General features: G+C 41.5%; 1 protein-coding gene across 2 annotated transcripts; it reads left to right on the top strand.

Moving 5' to 3' along the window:
* The first annotated feature begins 3,884 nt into the window (after positions 1-3,884).
* LOC116764652 (guanylate-binding protein 4-like) lies at positions 3,885-22,641 on the top strand. 2 transcript variants are annotated; one of them, XM_032653446.1, is made up of 12 exons: positions 3,885-4,033; positions 5,252-5,383; positions 7,478-7,673; positions 10,866-10,993; positions 12,815-12,924; positions 13,129-13,325; positions 14,709-14,954; positions 15,824-16,104; positions 17,346-17,558; positions 19,433-19,535; positions 19,863-20,056; positions 20,930-22,641. In XM_032653446.1, exons 3-12 carry the CDS (start codon positions 7,484-7,486, stop codon positions 21,167-21,169), a joined length of 1,902 nt encoding a protein of 633 aa, XP_032509337.1. In that variant the 5' UTR covers positions 3,885-4,033; positions 5,252-5,383; positions 7,478-7,483; the 3' UTR covers positions 21,170-22,641. The 2 variants fall into 2 exon arrangements, with proteins under 2 accessions (XP_032509337.1, XP_032509343.1); XM_032653452.1 differs by lacking the exon at positions 5,252-5,383 and having other exon boundaries at positions 3,893-4,033.
* The last annotated feature ends 462 nt before the right edge of the window (positions 22,642-23,103 follow it).

Below are 23,103 nucleotides of genomic sequence, written 5' to 3'. Positions count from 1 at the left end.
TCTGCAATTTGAATACGATGTGCTTTTCAATTTGAGAAGTTTCTACTGACACACCTCCAAACTCAGAGTCCTTCCCAACCATGTCCAGTCTATTGATGAACCTATCAAAATCATTGTTCATTATGTCATCATGTTTTTGGTTTCCAGTATTTCCTTATGATTCTAAGAGTTTCCATTTCTCTCCTTATATTACTCATTTGTTCTTTCATTTCATTATCCCCTTTTTCCATTAGACCCCTTAACATGTTAATCATAGTTATTTTAAATTTCCTGTCTGACAATTCCAAAATTTCTGCCATGTCTGAGCCTGGTTCTGATACTTGATTCGTCTCTTTAGACTATGTTTTTTGCCTCATAATTTTTTCTTGAAAGCTGTCGTGATTTAATAGGTTTAAAGGAACTAAGGTAAATATGCCTTTAGTGTGAGGTTTTACATTATCTGTCTAGAGGTTAGGTTGTGTTTACCACTTGTTGTGGGTGTGGTGTCAGGAACTAAAATTTCCTTGCTGTTTTTGGTTTTGTCTCCCTGTTGTCTTTTGGTTTCCCTAGAGAACTTTTCTACTACCATCTAAATGTGTATGTCTCCCCAAAATTCATACGTTGACAACCTAATGCTCAATGTGCTGGTGTTTGGAGGTGAGGCCTTTGGGAAGTGATTAGTTCATGAATGCGGAACAATCATGAATGAGTTTAATGCTCTTATAATGAGGCCCAAGAGAACTCCCTTGCTATGGTAGTTATATTTTTAGTCTTCTGAGGAACTTTCATACTGTTTTCCATAGTGGCTGCATCAATTCCCATTCCCACCAACAGGGTACAAGGGTTCGAAAGCTATACTTTAAAAGTTTTTATCTTGCATTCACTTTAAAAACATTGTGACTGTGTAAATAATTCTGGTGGACTTTTTCATTCAATACTTTAGAGATGTTATTCCACTTTCTCCTAGCTTATATAATTTCTAGCAATGTTTGTTTCCAATCGTAGTTTTTGTTCCTCTGTATGTAATATTTCTATTGTTTCACCAGTTGTTTCAAGATTTTCTCTTTATGCTTGGTTTTTATTGCTAGTCTGTGAGGTGCATAGTCATATTTATCTTATATTTGTTTTCCTTAGGGTTCTATGAGCTTTTGATCTGCCATTTTTTGTCTTTTATTAATTTTGGAAAATTCTGGGACATTTTCTCTTCAAACATTTTTTCTGCCTCTTTCTTTACTTCTTCTACTTTATTTTTTTCAATTATGTGCTCAATAAACCTCTTGGCATTGTCCTGTGAGGTGTCTTCAGCTATTGAACACTCAGTTATAATTTGTTTTCTCTTGATTTCTGTGTTTCCATGTGGTTAACTGTTATCAATCTATCTCAGTTTCTCTGATTCTTTCCACCAACTTGTCCACATCTTTTCTGTTAATTCCATTAAAATAAGTCTTAATCACTGATACTGTGCTTTAGTCTTATAGCATTTCCATTTAACTCTACTAATAGTGTCCATTCTTTAAAAAATTTTACATATGTTCATGTGTGTTATTCACCTTTCCACTAGATCCTTCAACATAATAATAATAGTGATTTCAAACGCCCTGTCTGATTGTTCCAACATTAGGTTTATCCCTGATTTTGGTTCTGTTCCTTGTCTTATCTCATTATAATGCATAGTTTTAACTGGTATGTATTTTTGTTTGTTTTGTTTTTTGCTTGACTCCATGTTTATTGTATGTTTGGCCTTTGTCTGAGCTGCTTAGAACTCTGGCCCATCCACAGCTGTGGTCTTTCACTAACATCTGAGTAGCAGGATGTGAAAATGAGACTCTTCCTCTCAGAATTTTCACTACACCCAAAGCTTAGTACACTAGGTGACAAATAAGCACAATTTCTAAAACAAGATGCTAGACCACTTTTTCTGGAGTTAAATTAATAGAAACTGAAAAACACTTCATTTCAGTTAAATCAAGTCTCAGTGACTGCCTTCAGTTTAGGAACCCATTTTAATCATTCTTTCTTTTCCAATATTATTGGATTTTTCCTGAAGCAATTACAACCATGGAAGCTGGAAGTGAGACTCCAAATATATTCTACCCCTTCGTAAGTAATAATATATATCATGTTTCAGAGCCAAACATACCTAAGTGGGCTTACAGTCTTCATCTTGAAACACGTCTTTATACCCTCATTGACAACAACAAAAAGTTAATGAAAACAGAAGACATGAGATCAAGAGAGTCAGAAGAAGACCAAGAGTGATACAGAAAAAGAGAGAAATTTCTTGGATCCAGGTAACTGAAAAAGGATTAACTTTATCTGGCCTTAGGTCATGTGCTCAATCTCCCCCTAAATCAATCTCGGTGGCTCAGGAATTATGAGGTCACGCTAATTTTCCCAGCTTGGGTTTGCCTTGAATCTGCCAAGTTTCATCTCAAGATTCTAGAAAAATCTGTCCCCAATATTGTTGCATATACTTTTAGAATTATAACATGCTTTGCACCTTCAAATGTGGTATCATTCTACTTTACAGAATAAGCTTAGGGCAATCTGGCTAAGGATTATTATACTTTTCTAGCTGCTTTTGAAGCTAGATAAGTCTGCATATGGAATATGTGTCAAAGCACTTGCTCTTGGGGAGCCTTGGCCATAGAACTTTGAGACTACACTCTCCCTGTCCTTCCTTCCCCTCACTACAGTCTGAAATACATGTGGTAGTGAAACCCTGCTCCATAGGGTTAAAAACCTGTAACAGAAACTGGTGACTAACAAATTCTTGAGCTCATCTTACAGAACAGCAGATAAGGGAACAGATCAAAAATCCCTCCTCTTGTAATACAACAAAACTGGCTGAAACAAGGTGAAACCAACATGGCTGATCAGAGTCTGCACAGAATATACTTGCTTTTCCCATAGGTGAATTTTGTCATCACAGCCCCAAATTCTCCAACCTATTTCAAACCAAATCTCCCTGAATTTGCACAGGCGTCCCATGAAGAAGCATGCAACTCAGATAAGCCTGCACAGAACTCCAATTACCTCGCCTTTCACCTACCTCCGATCACCTTTCCCCAAGGTCTAAGACCACCTTGCTTCTTTGTCCCCTAAGTATTCCAAACACCTCTCCTTCTGGGAGGCAGACCTGAGACTTGTTCTCCTGCCTCTTCACTGGGTTGCCTCACAAATAAAATTTTTCCCTGTTGCAAACCTCAGCGTCTCAGTGTTTTGGCTTGCAGCTCCTCGAGCAAAAGAGCCTGGTTCCTTAACAGCAGCAGTCAAGTTTTTAAGTTGTAGGTAAGTACAATGCCTTAAAGGATACAGAACAGGATGGAAGGAATCTGAATCAACTCTCAACCCCCAAATTTGCATCCACCCTCAAATTATAAACAGTCCTCCCCCCAACCCCCAACCCCCAAATCTGGATGCACCCTAGTAAAAGAAAGGAAAAGAAAAAAAAAGAACTGTAACAAAATAATAGTGAATATGTCTGGGCTATAAAATCATGGACTTTATACACACACGTAATTTTCTTGCTAAGGAAAAAAAATCACCGCGGTTAAAAAAAAACAACACTTTTTTAAAAAGGAAAGAGAAAGGAAATGAACAAATGAAACATTTTTCAAGTGAAGAAAAATTAATAAAGAAACCTCTTCTCTCACAAAGACGCCCCTGAGAGACAGTCTGTTGAACTCTTTCATCCTACCATTATTTGGACCACGTTCACCATGGGGTCAAGGACACCTAAGCCACCTGTGGAGAAGGGACAAAGTTGGGTTTACCCAGCCAGGTGTGGAGGAATCCCTGTCTCCCTGTCTTTCCCCGACTTCATTCGGGTTCCTGCTTCCATTAAAGGAAGAAAGAAAAAAAAGCCGTGTCCTTATGTCCTTTCGCTTTCGATACTGTTTCTCATAAACCCAACCCATAACGGAATGGCTTTTGATAATCGGCTGGCTTTTCAGCTTCTAAATAAGAGTCGGTTTCCAGAGGAGCCAGACGCAGGAGGAACCCCAGGGGCGAGCCGGAGCAGCTAACTTGACCCCGGCCGCAACCGCGCCACGTAAGTTTGCTGCTAAACTTTACCTTCCAAGCACATTTCCATTAAATAACAGCAATAAATCCCCCAGCGCAGGTTCCACACTGCAGGAGGGGAGGCCGCGGAGGCCAGCGTCGCGCGGAGCGTGTGCGCCCCGGTGGGCGTGCGCCCCCGTGGGCGCGTTGCTTGGGCAGCTCAGCGTCTCCTTTTGGATCCGGGGCGGCTGCCAGGCGTGTCGCCGGGATGCGCAGCTCCTCCTCGAGCATCTACGCAGGGCTGCAGCAAAAAGCCCTGCATGGGAGAGGGAGGAGTGCATGCTATATCTTCTGAGGAAAGGGGGCTGAAATACTTTTCAGAATTGAAGGCCCAAACCCCCGGCCCCTTGCAGGGGGGCTGAGTGCGGTCCCTTCCTCTAGCCCCTCCTCCCCTCCTCGGACACATCCTGACTGCGCCTCGCTGGGCACTGGAGAAACAGGGAAAAGATGGTACTTGACGTAGAGACAATTTAAATCCTAAACTGACCCTGCATTATTTTTGTCTTAACATTTGATTATCCGAATACTACAGAACTGTATTATACGGAATAATTCAATCTCACTCTCACTAAAAAAAACCGATTAATAACTGTTAAGGTCTAATCATGTTTGTTTATCATACATTGTTTTTCATGTGTGGCCCAAACATTAATCGCATCAGAATAATTTCTGGTACTTGCTGAAAATACAGGGATTGGGGTATGTTAACTATCACTTTAGATAATTCTCCTGAACAGTAACCTTTGGAAACTGTTGATTGCCTCTGCCATCTAGTAGCACTGTTCTTTTCCACTTTTTAGTTTTGAAGTTAAAAGCTTCTGGTTTTGGTACCTCAGTATACTTTGAATTAAAAAAGAATCTTTGTAGACTCATTGACTTACACAAAGCTTTATCAATATTCAATCTCAGAAATAAGCTCTACAATTTCTCTTGCTTATAGCTATTCAGCTTAAAAATAAAAGTTATTTTACCAGCAAAAGTGAGTTTATTCGGGAATAGCAGAGGAATTGCAACTTGGGACAAGCAAACTATAGAAAAAGCCATAGGCAAGTCCAACAAAGAAGAACATTATTTTATAGAGAAAAGGAAGGGGCTGGGAAGGTTGGTTTGTAAAAAGTCAGAGTTCAGGGTGATGACAGATTCTCATTGACTGAGTTGCCGGGTAGTCAATTCTTGTAGGAGATGTAATGTACACCTTTTCCTATAGGGGACTATCACTGATGACTCCTTCCGGTGGAAGATTTTCCCCCTGGTGTCTGTAATTGACAATTCTTCCTGTAACTGACCTCCAGGCAGTAGTTCTGCATGAGACCTCCCCCTTCTGGCCTGCTGACTCCATGTGAGTGAGGTTTCCTTGGGATGGGGATGGGTGGGGCATAGCCCGAGCTTGTGGGATCTTAGTTCCCTGACCAGGGATGGAACCAGCGCCCTCCTCAGTGAGAGCTCGGAGTCTCAACCACTGGACCGCCAGAGAATTCCCCAGGTTTCCCTTTATTAATTAACACATAACACAGTTGTAAAAGGTCATGTTTTACTCCCCATCTCTGCTCCCAATCCACTATAGAAAAAGAAAAGAAATTGTACAGAGGAAGGCTGTTAAATAAATTCATGTTTTTTCTAATAAAAAGATTTTAGATACAGTACCTTATATTTCTTGGCAATTTGCAGCTTACAGAATTCATTGACACTTTATAACGCAATGCCTAATTGCTGATTATTGAAATAGTACATGAATCCAGGAAAATTCTTTTTTCATAATTGATAGCCTATCTGTTACCAGCTATACAGTAATGAATCAGGCAAGAATTGTTGCTTTACCTATAAACTGATAAGAAAATGCAGGCTATGGAGGTAACTTCCTTTTTCAAGGTCTCAACAGACAATAAGTGACTTAAACCCTCCGGTTTGAACCCTGGCAGCCGGACTCCAGAACCTGTACTTGGACATCCCAGGGCAGCTCTGAGTTCCTCCAGCCTGTCTCTCCCTCCATCCATGTTATCACTTCTCAGCTGTTATCACTGGTCCTCCCCTACCTGCTCATCTTCCTCATGGGCTGTGTCCTCCCACTTGCTTGCAACCAGGGAGGGAAGTGTCACTGTTTCAGGCCAAAGTTAATCCTCCACTTTCATTCAGAAATTACCCTCTCTGTCTTCAGAGACACTTAATTTTAAAACAATACTTATATAGAACTTACTACGTACCAGCATAATTTTAAGAGCATTGTAAGCACTATGAGATATTTAACCCTCCGAATGACCCTAATGACACACTGACTTTTACTTTTAGGGTTACCATTTTACAGAAGAGAAATCTGAGGCACAGAGAAATTAATCTTTCCATTCATCACACAGCTAGTAAAGTATGGGAACACGTGGATGTTGCTTAGTATTGTCTGAGAAAATAAACGGACAGTTAAAACTCTCTGACTGCTGTCTGTCTCTTGAGATCATGAAACACCCAATCATTGTGATGAAATCATTTAAAGTAGAGCCTGGCCCAGATGTGAGACTGGAAAATATGTAGGCAGACCTTAAAACACCCTGGTTGCTTGCCTTGCTTCCCTGTCAGCTTAAGTAATAAGAAATGTCCTGTAATTTCAGTTAATAAACTCATTCTTGCATGCACAACTTTGTTAGGTACCTTTAAGGTCTGTCCTGTTGTGTTTGAGGGCGAGCTGCATTCTTTGTGTCTCCTTTCCCTCACAGTAACTCCTCTTCCAGCCTGTTCCCACCGATTCAGTGCATCTATCCTCATCAAGGTCACCAATCACATTCATTTTTCCTTTGTTGGCAAGTATTTCCCTGATTCAACTCTATGTGAATTCAACCCCCAACACTCTAAACACCATTCCCTCTCATTTCCTTCTGATCATTTACCATCCTCTAATATACATACATGTATTTTGCTTTTCCACTTTCTATATATTATCTGTCTTCTCCACTAGATTAGATCTCCATGAAGCAGGGATTTGTACCCATTTTGTTCACTGTTTGATACTGATCCCCTAAAACAATCTCCAGCACATGGTAGGTTCTCAATAAATGTTTGTGCAGTTAACGAGTGACCAAATCATTCTGGAACTCCAGAAATCGTCTCTGGTCACTCCTCATCTCCTTCATGTTCCATTCTGCCTCTGCGTACCCCCAAAATGTTAGTGTTCTCATGGCTCCATCATCAATGCTTTGTTCTCTCATTCTATTCACTGTATGCGTCACATGGATAAGGTTGCTTTAGGGTTCATGTAAGGACCAATAAGACGATGTACATAATGTATCTGTACAGACCTTGGCACACTAGGCTAAATACTTACCTTTTAGAAGCACACAAAACATAGGAAATTGATATATAAGTTCCAAATGCAGAAGCCTGATGTGCATCGTGAGAGATAACTTGTGGATCTTGTGTTTTACTGAGTCATTCCTCTGGGTTACAGCTTCCCATGGCGTCTGGATCCACCATAATGGACCCCATCCGTCTGGTGGAAAACCAGAACAATCAGCTGACAGTAAATCCAAAAGCACTGAAGATTCTTGACCAGATTTCTCAGCCTGTGGTGGTGGTGGCCATTGTAGGGCTGTATCGGACGGGAAAATCCTTCCTGATGAACCGCCTGGCAGGGCAGAACCACGGTGAGTGTCGTTTAGTGTTGTTCAAGACCATTTTCTTGGAAGCAGTGGTAACACAGGCTGTGGATCATCCTCCTCTAATGTCATGTTAAGAAAGAGCCTAACCCCTCCCACTGAAGAAAACTTCAGATTCTCACCACCAAATTTATAACTTCAAACCCATCTCCCCACAGTGTTCACTCTTTTGTCCAGTAATCAAGTGTCCCCAACCCCATGGAAACAGCCACCTCATTCGTTCTGATCCATTGCCATCTGCTCAGGGGCTCATCTTCAACAGTTATTCCCTTCCTTTCTCCTTCCTCACTTTGGCTTTAAACCAGAGTCATTCCAAGCAGCACACAAATATTGTTCAACATGTCTTATTTTTAAAAAGGGATGGAAGGAAGAACAGACAGTAAAATCCCTATATCCCATATCTCATGCATTCTTTTTGGCTTAATTTCACAGCAAAACTTTGATAAACGATACCCCTTCTCTTTGTCTAACTAGTCTTTTGTAATACGTGAGCTCTAAAACATATGGAAGAGTGCATAAAAATATATATACATATAATAAAGTTGATAAAAGCGATCATCTGTTCAATCACCGCCCAGATCAAAAAATAAAACATCACCAACACTCCAAAGCACAAATCACACCCTCTCACACCCTCCCTAGAGCTCACCAATGTTTTGATTTTCATGGTGCATTCTTTCGCTCTTCCTATTTAAACATGGTTTTACAATCTATGTAAACATTTCTTAAAAATACCTTAATATTTATAGAGGGAACTTCATTCTGATATTCATTGGGATCTTGCTTCATATTCTCAATAAGAAGTTTATGAGGTTCATCTAGCTTGTCATATGTGTCTGCAATTATTTTCACTCGCTTGTACTTTGCAACTGACAGAGGATACCACAATTTATTCATCCATTTGTTGCTGATGAACAACAAGTGGTGTTCTCATGATTATTCTTCCATCTATATCCTGGTGCGCGTGTACACTAACTTCCTTATGTTATACCCAGAAGTGGAATTGCTGAATCAAGAAGTATTTATGTCTTCAGCCTTTCTAGATAATATCAAACCTTTTAAGCTTTTTAAACCTTTTAAGCTTTATCAAACATTTAAAGCCTTTTATGCTTTTTGTCAGTTTATATGCTTATTAGCAGTAATTTAGAATTATCCACATCCTTACAACATTTTGGTAAAAACACTTTTTAACTTTTGGTGATCTGGTGTCTGTGTAGTTGCATGTTATTTGCCTCACTACAGATAAGCTTAAGCACCTTATCACATATTTGCTATTTGCATTTCCTATTTCAAAAGGGTTTTTTTTTCCTACCAAGTTGCCTGACTTGTTTCTTGTTGATTTTTAGGACAATCCGTCTATGTCCTGTTGGGCAGTTCTAAGAAGACCACACACCATTTCTTTCTTAATGCCTTCCGCTGTGGCCCGGCGGCTCAGCACAATTAGTGGGTAGAACCTCAGTCCACTAAACTCTAAGGATCCTTGGGAATATCTCATTGTCTCTCTCCCTCAAACTATCTCTGTCTCTGTATCTCTCTCTCCTCCATCTCTCTTTTTTCTTTCTTTCTCCCTCTCTCTTTTTTTGCTTTGCAATCTCTTATTGGCTTCAAACAAAACATTTTATGTTTGTCTTTCTTTGAGAGGAACTTGATCACCAATCAGGGAGGACACTTTTCCTTGACAGTCTAAATTAATAAATGGGTCATTTTTGGAGGGATTAAAGATTGGAGAACTCTAAGAAAAAGATACATACAAGGGGTTTCAATAACATTCTTGTTTTTCTACTTGAGATTACATCAGGTAACAAGGAGGTGATTTCCCTTACTGAGGAAATACCTAACCTAGTTTTGTTTTAAAACACCTGAATTGTGACTCACCACCCCAGTCATATTACAGGAAGAACAAAAACAAGCAAAGTTAGCACCCAAAGTCGGCGAGCAGAACCAAGTCACTACTCTTTCTCCTTGTGACGACTTCTTGCCTGTTCTTCACCTCACATAACTTGCACTGATGAGCTCCAGTTACACCTTGCCTTTTCTACCTGGGAAAGTTCAGATTTTTCTGTATTAATCAGCAAGCAGTCAAATCCCATCACGATGTAGAAGAGTGCAGATCATCTCAGGTCTTATACCCTCTCTGAGCAGAACGCACAGGATGTGGCAGTTGAGGGGCCTGAGCCGTGCTGAACAATGCTCCCCTAGGTATTTCATCATATCCATTTCCATTCTCAGTTGAAGGGAGCATTGGCATATGGCATATGGTCAAAATCTTGGACTGTTGGACAAGATCCATTACCTGCAGCTTCCAAGGCATATACCTCATATCCTCTTCCCCTGTGGGCTTAAGCCTTTGGAAAGAAAAGCAAGCAGTTCTCACAGGTCTTTTCTGCTTTCCCTTCTATTATATCACCACGTGAGTCAGTGAACAAAGAATTCATCCTTTTTTGAAGACGAGAACAGAAATGAGGAAAATACAAGGAGGAAGTGGAGGAAAAGAAACTAAAAAAGCTGATCTATCAGTCCACGTCCCGAAAGGACACAGATAATCCATTTAAAGGATAACTGAAGATGTTTAATGCAGGGACAATTACAAGGGCACCAGCAGGCCAGAGGGAACCAATGAAGGTACAGAGTAGCCAGAGAGTGGCAGGAACAATGGCCAGGTAGCCTTTATAACTCCTGTAGCGTGAAGAGGCAATGTGTAGATTCCAGAATGTGGCAGAGACCAGAGTTACCGGTTGGAGCTAAATGAAAGGACATGTGACCAAAGTAGAGGAACAGAGACACTGGGACACTGTGGCTCACCAGGGTGGAAGCCAGGGGAACAGGAGGCTGACTTCTGATCTCCTGCTGGTACCTCTCACTGGCAAAAGTCCATCAGAATGTTGGGGAGAAGGGAGCTCTTCAGTGGCAGATAAATACAGAAAGGTTAATAGAGCTAACATTATTTCTGGAATGTGACACAGTTTGAGCCATTAATATTAGGAGGTGAATAGGGGACACAAAGTGCTTCTTGAGAAGGTTCTGAATGTGTACAGAGGTTGGATTTTCTGTCCTTGTTGAAATGGAAGCACCTTCCTCTGAGACAGGCACTCACCTTCCGACAAGTTTACCCAAAGTAACTGCTTGGCAGCCTGGACTATCTGCTCTTACTCTGTACTGCTTTCTCCTCTTTCTTTGCAGGCTTCCGTCTGGGCTCCACAGTGAGGTCTGAAACTAAGGGCATCTGGATGTGGTGTGTGCCCCACCCCTCCAAGGAGAGCCACACCCTGGTCCTTCTGGACACCGAGGGCCTGGGTGATGTGGAAAAGGTAAGGCGGGGAGTCCAGTAAGCTCTTGATACTCCACTGACGCCTCAATTTCCCACCTCAATTCAACTTTTATAACATGTTCCTATAAACTGCAAATCCAATTAAGAATAATGAGGCTAAAATCTCTTACCTTGAATTTATTCCTTAATAAGATCAATACTTTCGTTATTGGGGATAGATCGCCTTATTTTTAACAGTGGGGTGAAAGATACAAGTTAACAAATATTTATTGGGCATCTGAATTCCAGGGCTTTTCTATCACAGTGAGTGAGGTATGGGCCCAGAGCTGAGTTGGGAAGGTAAGAAATATGCAGTCTTATCAGTACAGGGAGCCATGGACAAAAAAAGTGAGACCTTACCCCAGCTGTTCAGGTTCAGGAAGACATCCTGGTAGAAGCTATAATCCATGGAGTCCACTGGCTCTACAGGTTAAGGTATATGGGGTTAGAGGTAGGAATCATGAAAATATGTTTTCAGTGAATAAACTATTTTTAAAATCTCCAGAAAAGCTTCCACTATACCAGGAACATTTTATTCTGAGTTTCGGGGCTCTGAAGATGAATCCTTCAATGAATTCTATAAAAACATGAGCTAGACCCACCATAAAAATGTAAATGGGATAATAGTAGGTATTTTGTCTTCACAGTGTCACTTGCAATCAGTCTTTTCTCCTTATTTATATTAATCTGCGTCTAAATTAAAGTAGTAGCAGTGAATCTTTGGCTTTCATCACTGCAGGCAAGGGTTGGGGCATGCATCAAGAAATTGTGAATTTTAAAATCCAGATTTAAAATATTCAATAATCACCTCAGTGTCAGCCCAAGATGGTCTACTGATTCCTACTAGATTTTAGTTTGTATAGTCTTCTTCTTGTTATCTAACTGCATTTGTCAGGGAACTAAAGCACGCCAAATTGCAAACTGATAGAGCGGAACTACTTGCTGTCCTTACTACATGTAGTGTATTTTGGTAGCATATATAATCTATTCCAAAGTCACTCATGACTTGTCCTGAATCACATTTTCAGCCTCATCATCTATTACATGGGTAACCACTACTTCAGTCAAATAAAGTAACCTCATAATACCTCTATATGACCACACTTTCTGGCAGTTGTGATCGGCTTCGGTGGGTACTTCTACCTGCGTGATCCCTATAGCTCCACAAATCCACATTCTGTCAAATCTTTAAAGCCCAGCAATTTTTGTCTTAATACCATCGTATCACTGTCAGACATATTCACTTCTTGCTCTGAATACACAGAGTACTTTTTCTGTTTTTTTTTGGAATTGCCCCTTTGTCTTTTACATTATAATACTTGGTTCCATGCCTGGCGGTTTATCATCTGGAATGTATTTAAATGTTCCCAGGTATATCTGCCCCTCCATCTCTCTAGGGCAGGGACTCTCATATGAAACTCTATATCTACACAAGCAGATGCAGCATCTGCTGTTTTCTAAATGCACAAAGAATAGATGATGAATTTAGTTGAATAGCACTAGTCCCTAATATAGCCCATGATCAAGAAAAAAAGTGCAAAGGAATCATGGCCCACTTATTACTGCATAACTTCTGTGTTCCAGGCACTGTATTAAACAGTTGACACATTTCACGTCGCTCCCTTCTGTTAACAGCTAATGAAACCGAGGCCCTGAGAGGTGTCAGTGTCAACACCAGAAAGATTTGCATTTAGCACTGTCTTGAAAATTTATGTTATTTGCCTTACTATTGAGTTACAGGACAGCTGTTATAGTAAATGAACAACTGAATGAGAGAATGAGGAGGGGTGTCCTCAGTCCCCTGATGCAATGTACTTTCTAGGGTGACTCCAAGAATGACTCGTGGATCTTTGCCCTGGCCGTGCTTCTGAGCAGCATCCTTGTCTACAACAGCATGAACACCATCAACCACCAGGCCCTGGAGCAGCTGCAGTATCCTTCCAGGAACTGAAGCACCATGTTTCATTGAGTTTATGGGAATAGCAACTGACACTGTTTCTTCTTTCCCATGGCTCCTTTCTCATGGCTGATGAGAAGGGAAAATGGAGCAAAAGGGAATGTTGATAAAACTTGTTTGGGGTTGAGATCTGGAAATTGTGTTGGAGGGCACTTCTCGTTCCTTAGCTAAGATCCCAGCTACGTGACTGAACTAACAGAGCTAATCAGGATAACATCTTCTGCCAGCTCTGATGAAGTACAAAACTCAGCCGAGTTTGTGAGTTTCTTTCCAGACTTTGTTTGGGCTGTACGGGATTTCATGCTGGAGCTGGAGTTAGATGGATACCCCATCACTGAAGATGAGTACTTGGAGAATGCCTTGAAGTTGATTCCAGGTATCAGAGTAGGGCCAGGGTGGGGGAAGGTTCAGTAGGAGATGGGATCAACAGAGCTCTGACATTCAGCACTTGATGTCACTCTTGATTTGGGGTTGGATTGAGGCCATGCTAATGGTGCTTGGTGAATGACTGGTGGGTGTGGCTTCAGTCACTATTGTTACTGGGAAAACCCCAGTGACCAGAGCTTAAGCTCACAGAGGACATTTATAATCCAATATTAGACCAAATGATTTTAGAAAAATGGACACCATGGGAAAAAAAGGCTCACATACTTATATTACATATTAAGTCTAAGTGCTTCTCCTTTCCTATTTGAGAAATATAATCCATCAAATTGGAAACACAGAATCACAAGATAAACAAAAGAACTAATTTTTGAAATACCTTTAACACAGTGTATCTTACCAGCATACGTAGCTACATCCTTCATATTGATAGATAGGCTATTTATACAATAAAGAGTTCAGAAAAAAAAGCATTGCCATGACCTTCCAGTAAGACTGTCAGACCCATAATATGTTCTTCCTCATAGTATCACACTCTTCATTCTAGAACCTAACACCGTATATGTCATGTTAATATAACAAATTAGTTACTCAGATTATTTTAGCAGAGAGGATAATGGGTGGTACCTAGAAGCAATATTCATTTTTAAATTTAATCATTTATTCATTGTTTCAAGAAATATTTGTTGAACTACTGATATATGCCCAGAATCCCTTTGTATGATAGCCACGTCCAATGTAAAATGACGCAGAGGATGGATGAGGTCTCCTAGTTTCATTTAGGCTAACCTTACCGTGAGATGGTGTATGCCAAAGTAATCTCCAAACATATTTATAGTATGTGTACGTTTTTACTCTGATATATAAATCTTCTCTTTACTGTCCTGAGTATCATTTTTCTTCCACGGGTTATTTTCTCAGCAATATCATACAGATCTTTATGTCTACCATTACATTACTGACATTACATTACATTACATGCCATTTCTGACATGGGGACTATAATGTCAGAAAAATATTTATGACAATTTCTTGGATTAGTCTATCATTCAAGAAACATCTAATAAATAGTTGATCCACCGCACGCCACGGAAGGGTAAGGAAAATAATGTCGTTTCTTCACTTGGAATGGATTCCTCCCCTTCCTCCTCAGAAGTACTTCCTTCACTCTTAGCTCTGTACAAAAATAAAGCGGGAGGCGGGGGACTTTCCATGTCCTGAATAGATTAGCATAAGGTTGATTTGCGTGATTCAATAATAGGAGATACACAGGCACAGTAGTTACAGTGATGCAAAGATCCACAGAAATGAAAGTCCTCAGCCCCCTCACCTGAAAGCTGTTCCTTCAGTGATTGCTCTCTTTCCACTCCTGCAGGCAAGAATCCCCAAATCCAAAATTCCAACATGCCCAGAGAGTGTATCAGGAAGTTTTTTCCAAAAAGAAAGTGCTTTGTCTTTGACCGGCCTACAAGTGACAAAACATTATTACTCCATATTGAGGAAGTGCCAGATAACCAACTGGATGAGAATTTCCAGAAGCAATCAAACCATTTCTGCTCATATATCTTTACCCATGCAAAACCCAAGACCCTAAGAGAAAGAATCACTGTCACAGGGGCAGGTGAGTCTCCTTTGCTACAGCATGTCTCTCTGTGGTTCAGTGTGTGTGATGAAGTTGTGATTGCACTCTGGGTTTGTCAGCAATTGTGATTTCTTCTCTGTGTAACTTGGAAAGATGTATGTTCATGCAACACATGTAAATGCATGTTTCTTCATTAAAAGAGGCCTATGTAAGGCTACCAAATCTCATGAAAGTATTACACTAATGATGTAAAATTTAAAGATTGAAATCTTCACGGTGATGAGGTGTCTGACGGGATAAGTGTTTCGAGTGAGGATATGCAAGATATTTTGTGAATTTACATGAATCGGAAAATGAATAGTAGTCCATGAATCCATGTAAGCTCATTGAGAGTCTGAGAAACAAATGTAAATACAATCTTATGTACAGGGCTGGCTTCACGGACATGAAACCTGGACAGTCACAGTGTAATGTGCTGAGATGGGCCCTGCTTGGTTTAATGTTTGTGTCACTGCCCTGAAATTCTTGGTGACATTTTCATTTACAAATAGTGCCCACAAGTAATGTAATTTACTTACAGGTTTATTTTATAAAAATGGGAAAAGTGTTCTGGGAGACCCTTGAGCATATCGTTTGAAATCATCTGGCTAATATTGTAATGGGATGAATTTGAGAACCATAAAAGGTAGAGTGAATAGGAGACACAGTAATGTTATTATAAAGAAGTGGATTCATAGAACAAAAAGGAGGAGGCTACAAGAATGAAGAAAATGAGGAGAAGAATAGATAGAAGAAAAGAAAACTTCAAATTCAATAAAATTTTAGTGATTTTTAGAATGCTAATCTCTAAAGCTATTAAAACAGGTGAGAATTCTCTCTCCATTTCATAAATATCATGTCTCAATCAGGGTTGGGGACTCTGGTGGTGGCCTACATAGATGCCATCAACAGTGGAGGAGTTCCTTGTTTGGAGAACGCAGTGATAACTCTGGCCGAGCGTGAGAACTCAGCGGCCGTGCAGAAGGCAGCCGACCACTACAGTGAGCAGATGGCCCAGCGACTGAGGCTCCCCACGGACACGCTCCAGGAGCTTCTGGAGGTGCACGCAGCCTGTGAGACGGAAGCCATTGCAATCTTCTTGGGGCGCTCCTTCAAGGATGACAAGCAGACATTCCAGAAGAAGCTGGTGGTAATGCGCTCTGGAATATATCCTTCCTGATTCCTTTCTTCTGGAATGATACCTAGACTCCCCCCTTTGACACCATGGTTCATGTGCTTCTCATCATATAAGGAGTTTAGATTCTAGTGAGTGATAGGGCTCTACAGGCTACAGTCCATCTCTTTTCTAAAAGTTGGGCTTTTAGTTTCTGTTGTGGCAAAACAAATTACACTGTACTTAGCAGCTTGAAACAACACACATCTATTAGCTTATAGTTCTTCAGGTCAGATACCAGCCCAGGGTCTATGGGTGTTCTGCTCCGTGTACCATAGCTGAAAACAAGGTTCAAGTGGGCTTGGTACTCACATGGACGCTCTGGGGAACCCCCCTCCATCTTCAACCCAGCAGTGGTGCACGGTTTCCTTCTTTTGTTTCTAATCTCTCCGACTACCTCTTCTGCCACCAACTGGAGAAAACATCTTTTAAGGGGCTTGTGATTAGGTAAGGCCCACCTAGGTAATCTCCATTTCTTAAAGTCAACCTGTTCCATGTAATGTAGTCTAAACACAGAATAATTGTTCATCATCTTCAGAAGTCTAGGAACTCTGCGGAGTGTGGACACCAGCAGAGAGAACTCTTGGAGATCATAATTCTGCTTACCATTGGCACCTTCACTGAAAGTTTGACTTTCAGTCTCCCTTGACCATCCTATAATTTACAAAGATCTCTTAGTACATACAGAGTAAAACCAGCTCAATTGTAATTTAGAAGTACAAGCAAAAAAATTTCTGTTGCTATAATTTCACACACTCAAATCCTCAATGAAACAAGAATTCAAAAAGAGTTCAAAACTCTGTTCAGTGTATATTTAATTCATTAGTAGGAAGTTGATTTGCTATGTACATATTTTTATCCATAGCACCCAAGTTTGAAGAGGAAACCCTACTTCCATTCATAATTGTACTTTCATTATTTCATTGTTGATGGATGGATCACTATTAGTGCTACTACTGTTAGAAGTAGTAGTTTGCCTCTGCCAACCGCATCATTGCACACATGTTGAGACCGAGCCCAGGGGATTTAAGGGACTTCATACAAATCACACAAAGAGTTTGTCAGAACTGGAACTAAAACCAGACTCCTGACTCCACATCTGTTATTCTGTGTCTCATGTACCTGATGCTGTCAGACTACTTCTTCCAAGAGGATCACAGTTGGACCTTCCCTCTAACAGCTTCTTTCTATTGGATTTCCCCATATTTCCCTGACAGGACATCATGGAGAAAAAGAAGGACGTTTTCATGATCCAAAATGAAGAGGCCTCTGTCAAACATTGTCAGGCTGAGCTTAAGAAGCTTTCAGAATCCTTGATGACAAGTATTTCAGGAGGAACTTTCTTTGTCCCTGGAGGACACAGTCTCTACTTAGAAGCAAGGAGCAAGTTTGAACAGGACTATAAACTGGTTCCCAGGAAAGGAGTTAAGGTGAGGGGTAATGGGAGTGGGAAAGAACAGAAGATTGGAGTCAGAGGGTCTTTTTGGTTCATTTGGTTGCCAGGTCCTGCTTTGTGCAGAGGCTGCTGGTCACAAGGAGGCTGACTGTGGAACCCCGGGGGGCTCTGGGTCTAGTGCTGCATTTCTGGTGAGCAGAGTAAGTGTCCAGGAGACCCCAGGACTGTTGCCTGTGCACTGGTGGGTGAGGCCAGGTCCTAGGGCTAGTGCCAGCTTTCTGGAGGACAGAGCCAGATCCTGGAGTCCGGTTGCAGGGCCCAGGAGTCCCAGAGCATGTGTTGGATCACAGTTGGGTACAGCCAGTTGGGCTGCTGGATCTGGGGTGTCTTGAAGCTTCTGTTGGCCTCATGTTGGTCCAGGCCTGAGCCCAGCTGGTCCCAAGGCAGGATATAGCCTGCTAGTGGGTGGGCTGGCCCTGCAGACTGAAACTGAGGTTTTATTGCAACTGGTATCTTCCTCCTGGTGTGTAGAGCTGGGTCCCAGGGTCTCTGGCTAAAGGGCCCTGGGGGTTTCAGGTCTAGTGCCTGTGGCCTGGTGAGTGGGACCAGGTCCCTGGCCCTCTGGTGGGCAAGGCCATGTCCAGAGGCGACGGTGGGCTCAGGAGGTCTGCTGGTGGGTGCGGCTCTGTCCATGCCCAGTTAGTTGCTTAGCCTGAAGCATCCCAGCACTGGCGCCTGCAGACCACTGGACCAGAGCAGGGCTGGGTCTTGGGGCTAATAAGCTAGGGGAAATATTCCAAAATGGCGAATGCCAGCACCAATGTCCATGTGGTAGAAGGAGCTCCCAAAAATGGCTGCTGCCAGTGTCTATGTCTCTGGGGTGAGCGGCAGTTGCCTTCTGCCTCTCTAGGAGACTCTCCAGGGTCAGCAGGTAGGTCTGACGCAAGCTCCTATCAAATTACTGCCTCTTCTCTGGGTCCCGGAACATGTGAGATTTAGAGTGCACCCTCTGAGGGTTAAGACTTTATTTCCCACAGCCCTCTGGGACGCCTGAAAGTTAGCCCCATTGGCTTTCAGAGCCAAAGGCTCTGGAGGATTGTCTTCCTGGTGCTGGATCCCTGGCTGCGGCGCCCAGCGTGGAGCTCGGACCTCTCACTTCTCTGGGAGAACCTCTGAGGTTGTAATCTTTCTCTTGATTGTGAACAACCCACCCGGGGGTATGGAATTTGACGATATTGAGACTCCACCTCTCCTACCCATCTCACTGTGGTTCCTTCTTTATATCTTCAGTTTTAGGAGATCTTTTCTGATAGGTTCTGTCTTTTTCACCAATGGTTGTTCTGCAGATAGTTGTGACTTCAGTGTGCCTGTGAGGGGAGGAGAGCTCAGGATCTTTCTGCTCTACCATATTGCCAAGATAATCAATTTAGTTCCCCCCAAAAAATGGATTAGGTACTGCTGTCATCCTCACTATAAAACTGAGAAATATGAGGTGTGGAAGATTTACTAAGTTGCCTAAGATCACACAGTCGTCAAGTGGTAGGGCTGATAGGGCAAATGTAAGGTCTTGGCAGTCATTCAAAACTCAGAATAAAGCTTAGGAAAGCTTCCTGGAAGAGGCGATAGAAGCTACAAGTTGAAGTATCCATAAATGAAATCGTAATAAAGAAAGAGTAGATGAGCATTAGTCAGAAGAAAAACAATGTGCAGATATAGGAGTTGCACACAATGGAGGGTGGGTGTTTGTAGAATTGCACATAATTCTGGCGTCTGTAACCATTTTGGGATCCTACAAAGGATGGAGAAGTTAAAGGGTCCAATCTGTAGGTTTACTGAACAATAATTTCCTCAGCAAGACACTACATCTTTTGCCGCCTGACAAGTCTTTGCTCCTTGTTGTGTCCTCAGGCAAATGAGGTCCTCCAGAGCTTCCTGCAGTCCCAGGCAGGAGTAGAGGAAGCCATCCTGCAGGCAGACAAAGCCTTCACTGATGTGGACAAGGCCTTGGCAGGTACAGAGGAGGGCTGAGCTCACAAAGGGAAAGGTGGCTCTTGTGCTTCCCTTTGGCAGGTGTGGAAACAAACACTTCCTCACACGGGAGCTTCCTCTCCTTCTGTGGAGCCTCTCTGCTACATCTGGAAATAACCAGGGGAGTTTGGGTTGCATGTACATCCAATCAGTGCCTTTGCATCACACGCTAAAGCATGCTTTCTGATGTGATAGTAGGAATATTCAGATTCCTTCCCACCATTTTAAAGTCATTTTATCTCTGAGCTAAGGAGGTGACAGCTCAGCATAACTGTTATATTCTTCCCTCTTTAAAACTCTTGTGAAACAGTTGAGTGTGCCAAGAAGCATGCAGCTGAGAGGGAACAGCAGCTGCTAAGAGAGAAACAGAATGAAGAGGAGAAAAAAATGGCGGCACAAGAGAGAAGCTTCGAGGAAAACATGACCCAACTGGAAGAGAAGATGAATAGGGAAAGAGAAAACCTTCTAGGAGAGCAGGAAACAATGCTGAACCACAAGCAGAAGGTAAGTCTGGATGGGCCTGGGCAGGGCCTGATGGACAAAATGCTAGCCTCTCAGGAATAAAAGAACAGAAATTTGACCTTAAGTCAGATCCCAGAGGGAAATCCAAAGACATATGATTCTCTGTAACATCAAAGAGATGTGGATCGCGCTGAAGACTTACCTCTGTAAGACTCAGCACCTTCTGTAGTGTTAGGGTTTGGAGCATACAAATAACATGACCCAGGCTCCTGGACTGCTGTTTGTGGTGATTATAGGCTCGCATTTGCCCCCAAGTGAATAGCACCTCAGTCCTAGAGTCCTTAGAAATTTTGGTACAACCATCAGAGACCTGGAATAGTTCCATCTGCTCTTGAAAGTATCAGATTGTGCCTGGTATGAAATACTGGATTCTGAAAGCTCTAAAATTTGCTGCATTCATTTCCAGGTCTGCCTGATTCATTTTAAATACCTACAGTAAATGCGTTCTTTGTCTCAACCTGGAGTTTGATAGACAGTGTCCTAAAGAGAGTCAGCAATGCCATTTTTGTGCCATATGTGTGGTCATCCTACCTCAATGAAACTGACAAATATTTAGAATTCACCTACATTCCCTCCCAAAGTGCATTATTAGGGCTGGAACACAGTCCTGGGGTAGTTTTCAGGTCTGACCTAGGCCCATCTTTTCTGTGCCCAGGGAGATGGTGTTGAGGGAACTTGGGAAGCTCTAAACCCTGGATGCTCTCACTACCCAGGTCCAAACATTTGCAAATATTAGACAAATGTCAAAAAGCATCTAAGGTATTATAGAAATAGACACACGTACTTATCTGCTGTAGTTGTTTGATACAAAATCTTGATTTGGGCTATTTTCAAAAGGGATTCTCCTTTTTACAGGTGCAAGAAGAACTACTTACAGAAGGATTTAAAAAGCAAGCTGAAGAGTTAAATAAAGAGATAAAAAAACTAAAGGAAGCCATTGAAATAACTAAAAATATTAAGTCCATAAATGTTTCAGAGGTCCTTGATGTGGCTAGCATGGCATTAGTTGCAGTACTACCTGGGAATCGTAAATTTTTTGGTCTGGGAGTGAAATTTCTCAGTTATGCTATGAAAAGGACTGAGAATCCCTATTAAGTATATCTTGAAAGGCTTCTTATGTTTTAATAGTGTAACACTGTAGTTCATTTTTAAAATATGTTGTCATGACAGTTTTGTTGAAGAGGAGTTTAAAAATAAAAACTGATTACCAGAGAATTACCAAAGTGATTACCAGGGCCTGAAATGCAAAAAGAACGAACAATTTTGAGAATTAGTTAAGTTAAAGAAATGGAAAACAAGTTGGAGGATATGATTAATTATAGAAAAGTGTTAAGAAGAGCAAAAAACCAAATGGTAAGAGGAAGAACAGTCGCAATCTATGATACAGTCATGGAGATCAATTCATTAAGTTATAAGGAGCCCTTATAAATCAGTGAGGAAAGAGCAACAAACAAAATATTTTAAATGTGCGAAAATATACCAAGAGAATAAATGTGTTCAACTTTACTGATTATAAATGATGTACAAGGTAAAATTAGGAGGTACCTGTGTCACCTCTCAGATGGGCCAGGAAGTACAGTTTGGACAGGGCACCAGCTAGCAAGAGTTCCAGGAAGTTGGCAGTCTCTGATATTTGCTAGGGAGAGTGCAAACTGATGCAAATATATACCAAAAATTTAAATGCAAATACTGCTGATACAGAAGTCCACATTTAGGAATTTATCTTACAGATTTATTTACCCAAGTTGAAAATGGCTTGTGTAGTAGTATATTTGTTGAAGGATTGTTGTAATTCCAGAAGATTGGAAACAACTTTCAAGTCTCTCTGTCACATACTTGTGAAGTAAATCCTGAGACACACTTACAAAGGAATACTCTACAGTCACTGAAATGGAAAGGGAAACTTTTATTTGTGCTAACATGAGAAAATCTCAAGGTGCAGAAAGTGTGTATAGTTGTATTACCAATTTAAAAAAATAATGAGGGGGCTTCCCTGGTGGTGCAGTGGTTGAGAGTCCATCTGCTGATGCAGGGGACATGGGTTCGTGCCCCAGTCCGAGAAGATCCCACATGCTGCGGAACGGCTGGGCCCGTGAGCCATGGCCGCTGAGCCTGCGCATCCGGAGCCTGTGCTCCGCAACGGGAGAAGCCACAACAGTGAGAGGCCTGCGTACCAAAAAATAAAAATAAATAATAATAATAATAATGAGTATATGCATATATTATCATCTATCTTTGGAAAATACAAAAGAAATTGGTATCCATGAACATAACAGGAATGGACCTGCATATTTGAGGTAAGACATGAGAGGATAACTAACTTTGCATGACACATTCTTCTGTGCCTTTTATATTTTCTACGAATTCTTGCTTATTGAAACATAAATAAATACAGTTATTAAAATCAGAAATAATAATACATGGAATGCAAAAGTGCCCATGACAGGATGAAAGTTTTTTTTTTTACATTTATTTTATTATTTATTTATTTTGCCTGCACCAGGTCTTAGTTGCAGCATGCAGGATATTTATTTATTTATTTATTTTTGGCTGCATTGGGTCTTCGTTGCCGCGTGCAAGCTTTCTCTAGTTGTGGTGAGTGGGGACTACTTAGTTGCGGTGTGTGTGCTTCTCATTGTGGTGGCTGCTCTTGTTGCGGAGCATGGGCTCTAGGTGCACGGGCTTCGGTAGTTGTGGCACATGGGCTCAGTAGTTATGGCTCCAAGGCTTTAGAGCGCAGGCTCAGTAGTTGTGGCACACGGGCTTAGTTGCTCCTCAGCATGTGGGATCTTCCCAGACCAGGGCTCGAACCAGCGTCCCCTGCATTGGCAGGTGGATTCTTAAGCATTGTGCCACCAGGGAAGTCCCAGAATGAAAGTATTAAACACTACTAGAAATAACATGCCAGCTCAACAGGAAAAATCTACTTATTACAGCCAGAAACAAAAAGTATAAGATGTGCATCCTAATTTTCTTGTCATTTGGGGCTCTTGGTAAGGCCTGGAAATTCTAGTCCCTAATTTATTTAC

This window comes from Phocoena sinus, chromosome 1 (assembly GCF_008692025.1).
Source record: "Phocoena sinus isolate mPhoSin1 chromosome 1, mPhoSin1.pri, whole genome shotgun sequence".
In the NCBI taxonomy this organism is placed as follows: domain Eukaryota; kingdom Metazoa; phylum Chordata; class Mammalia; order Artiodactyla; family Phocoenidae; genus Phocoena; species Phocoena sinus.
This window is presented reverse-complemented; position numbering and strand designations above follow the sequence as displayed.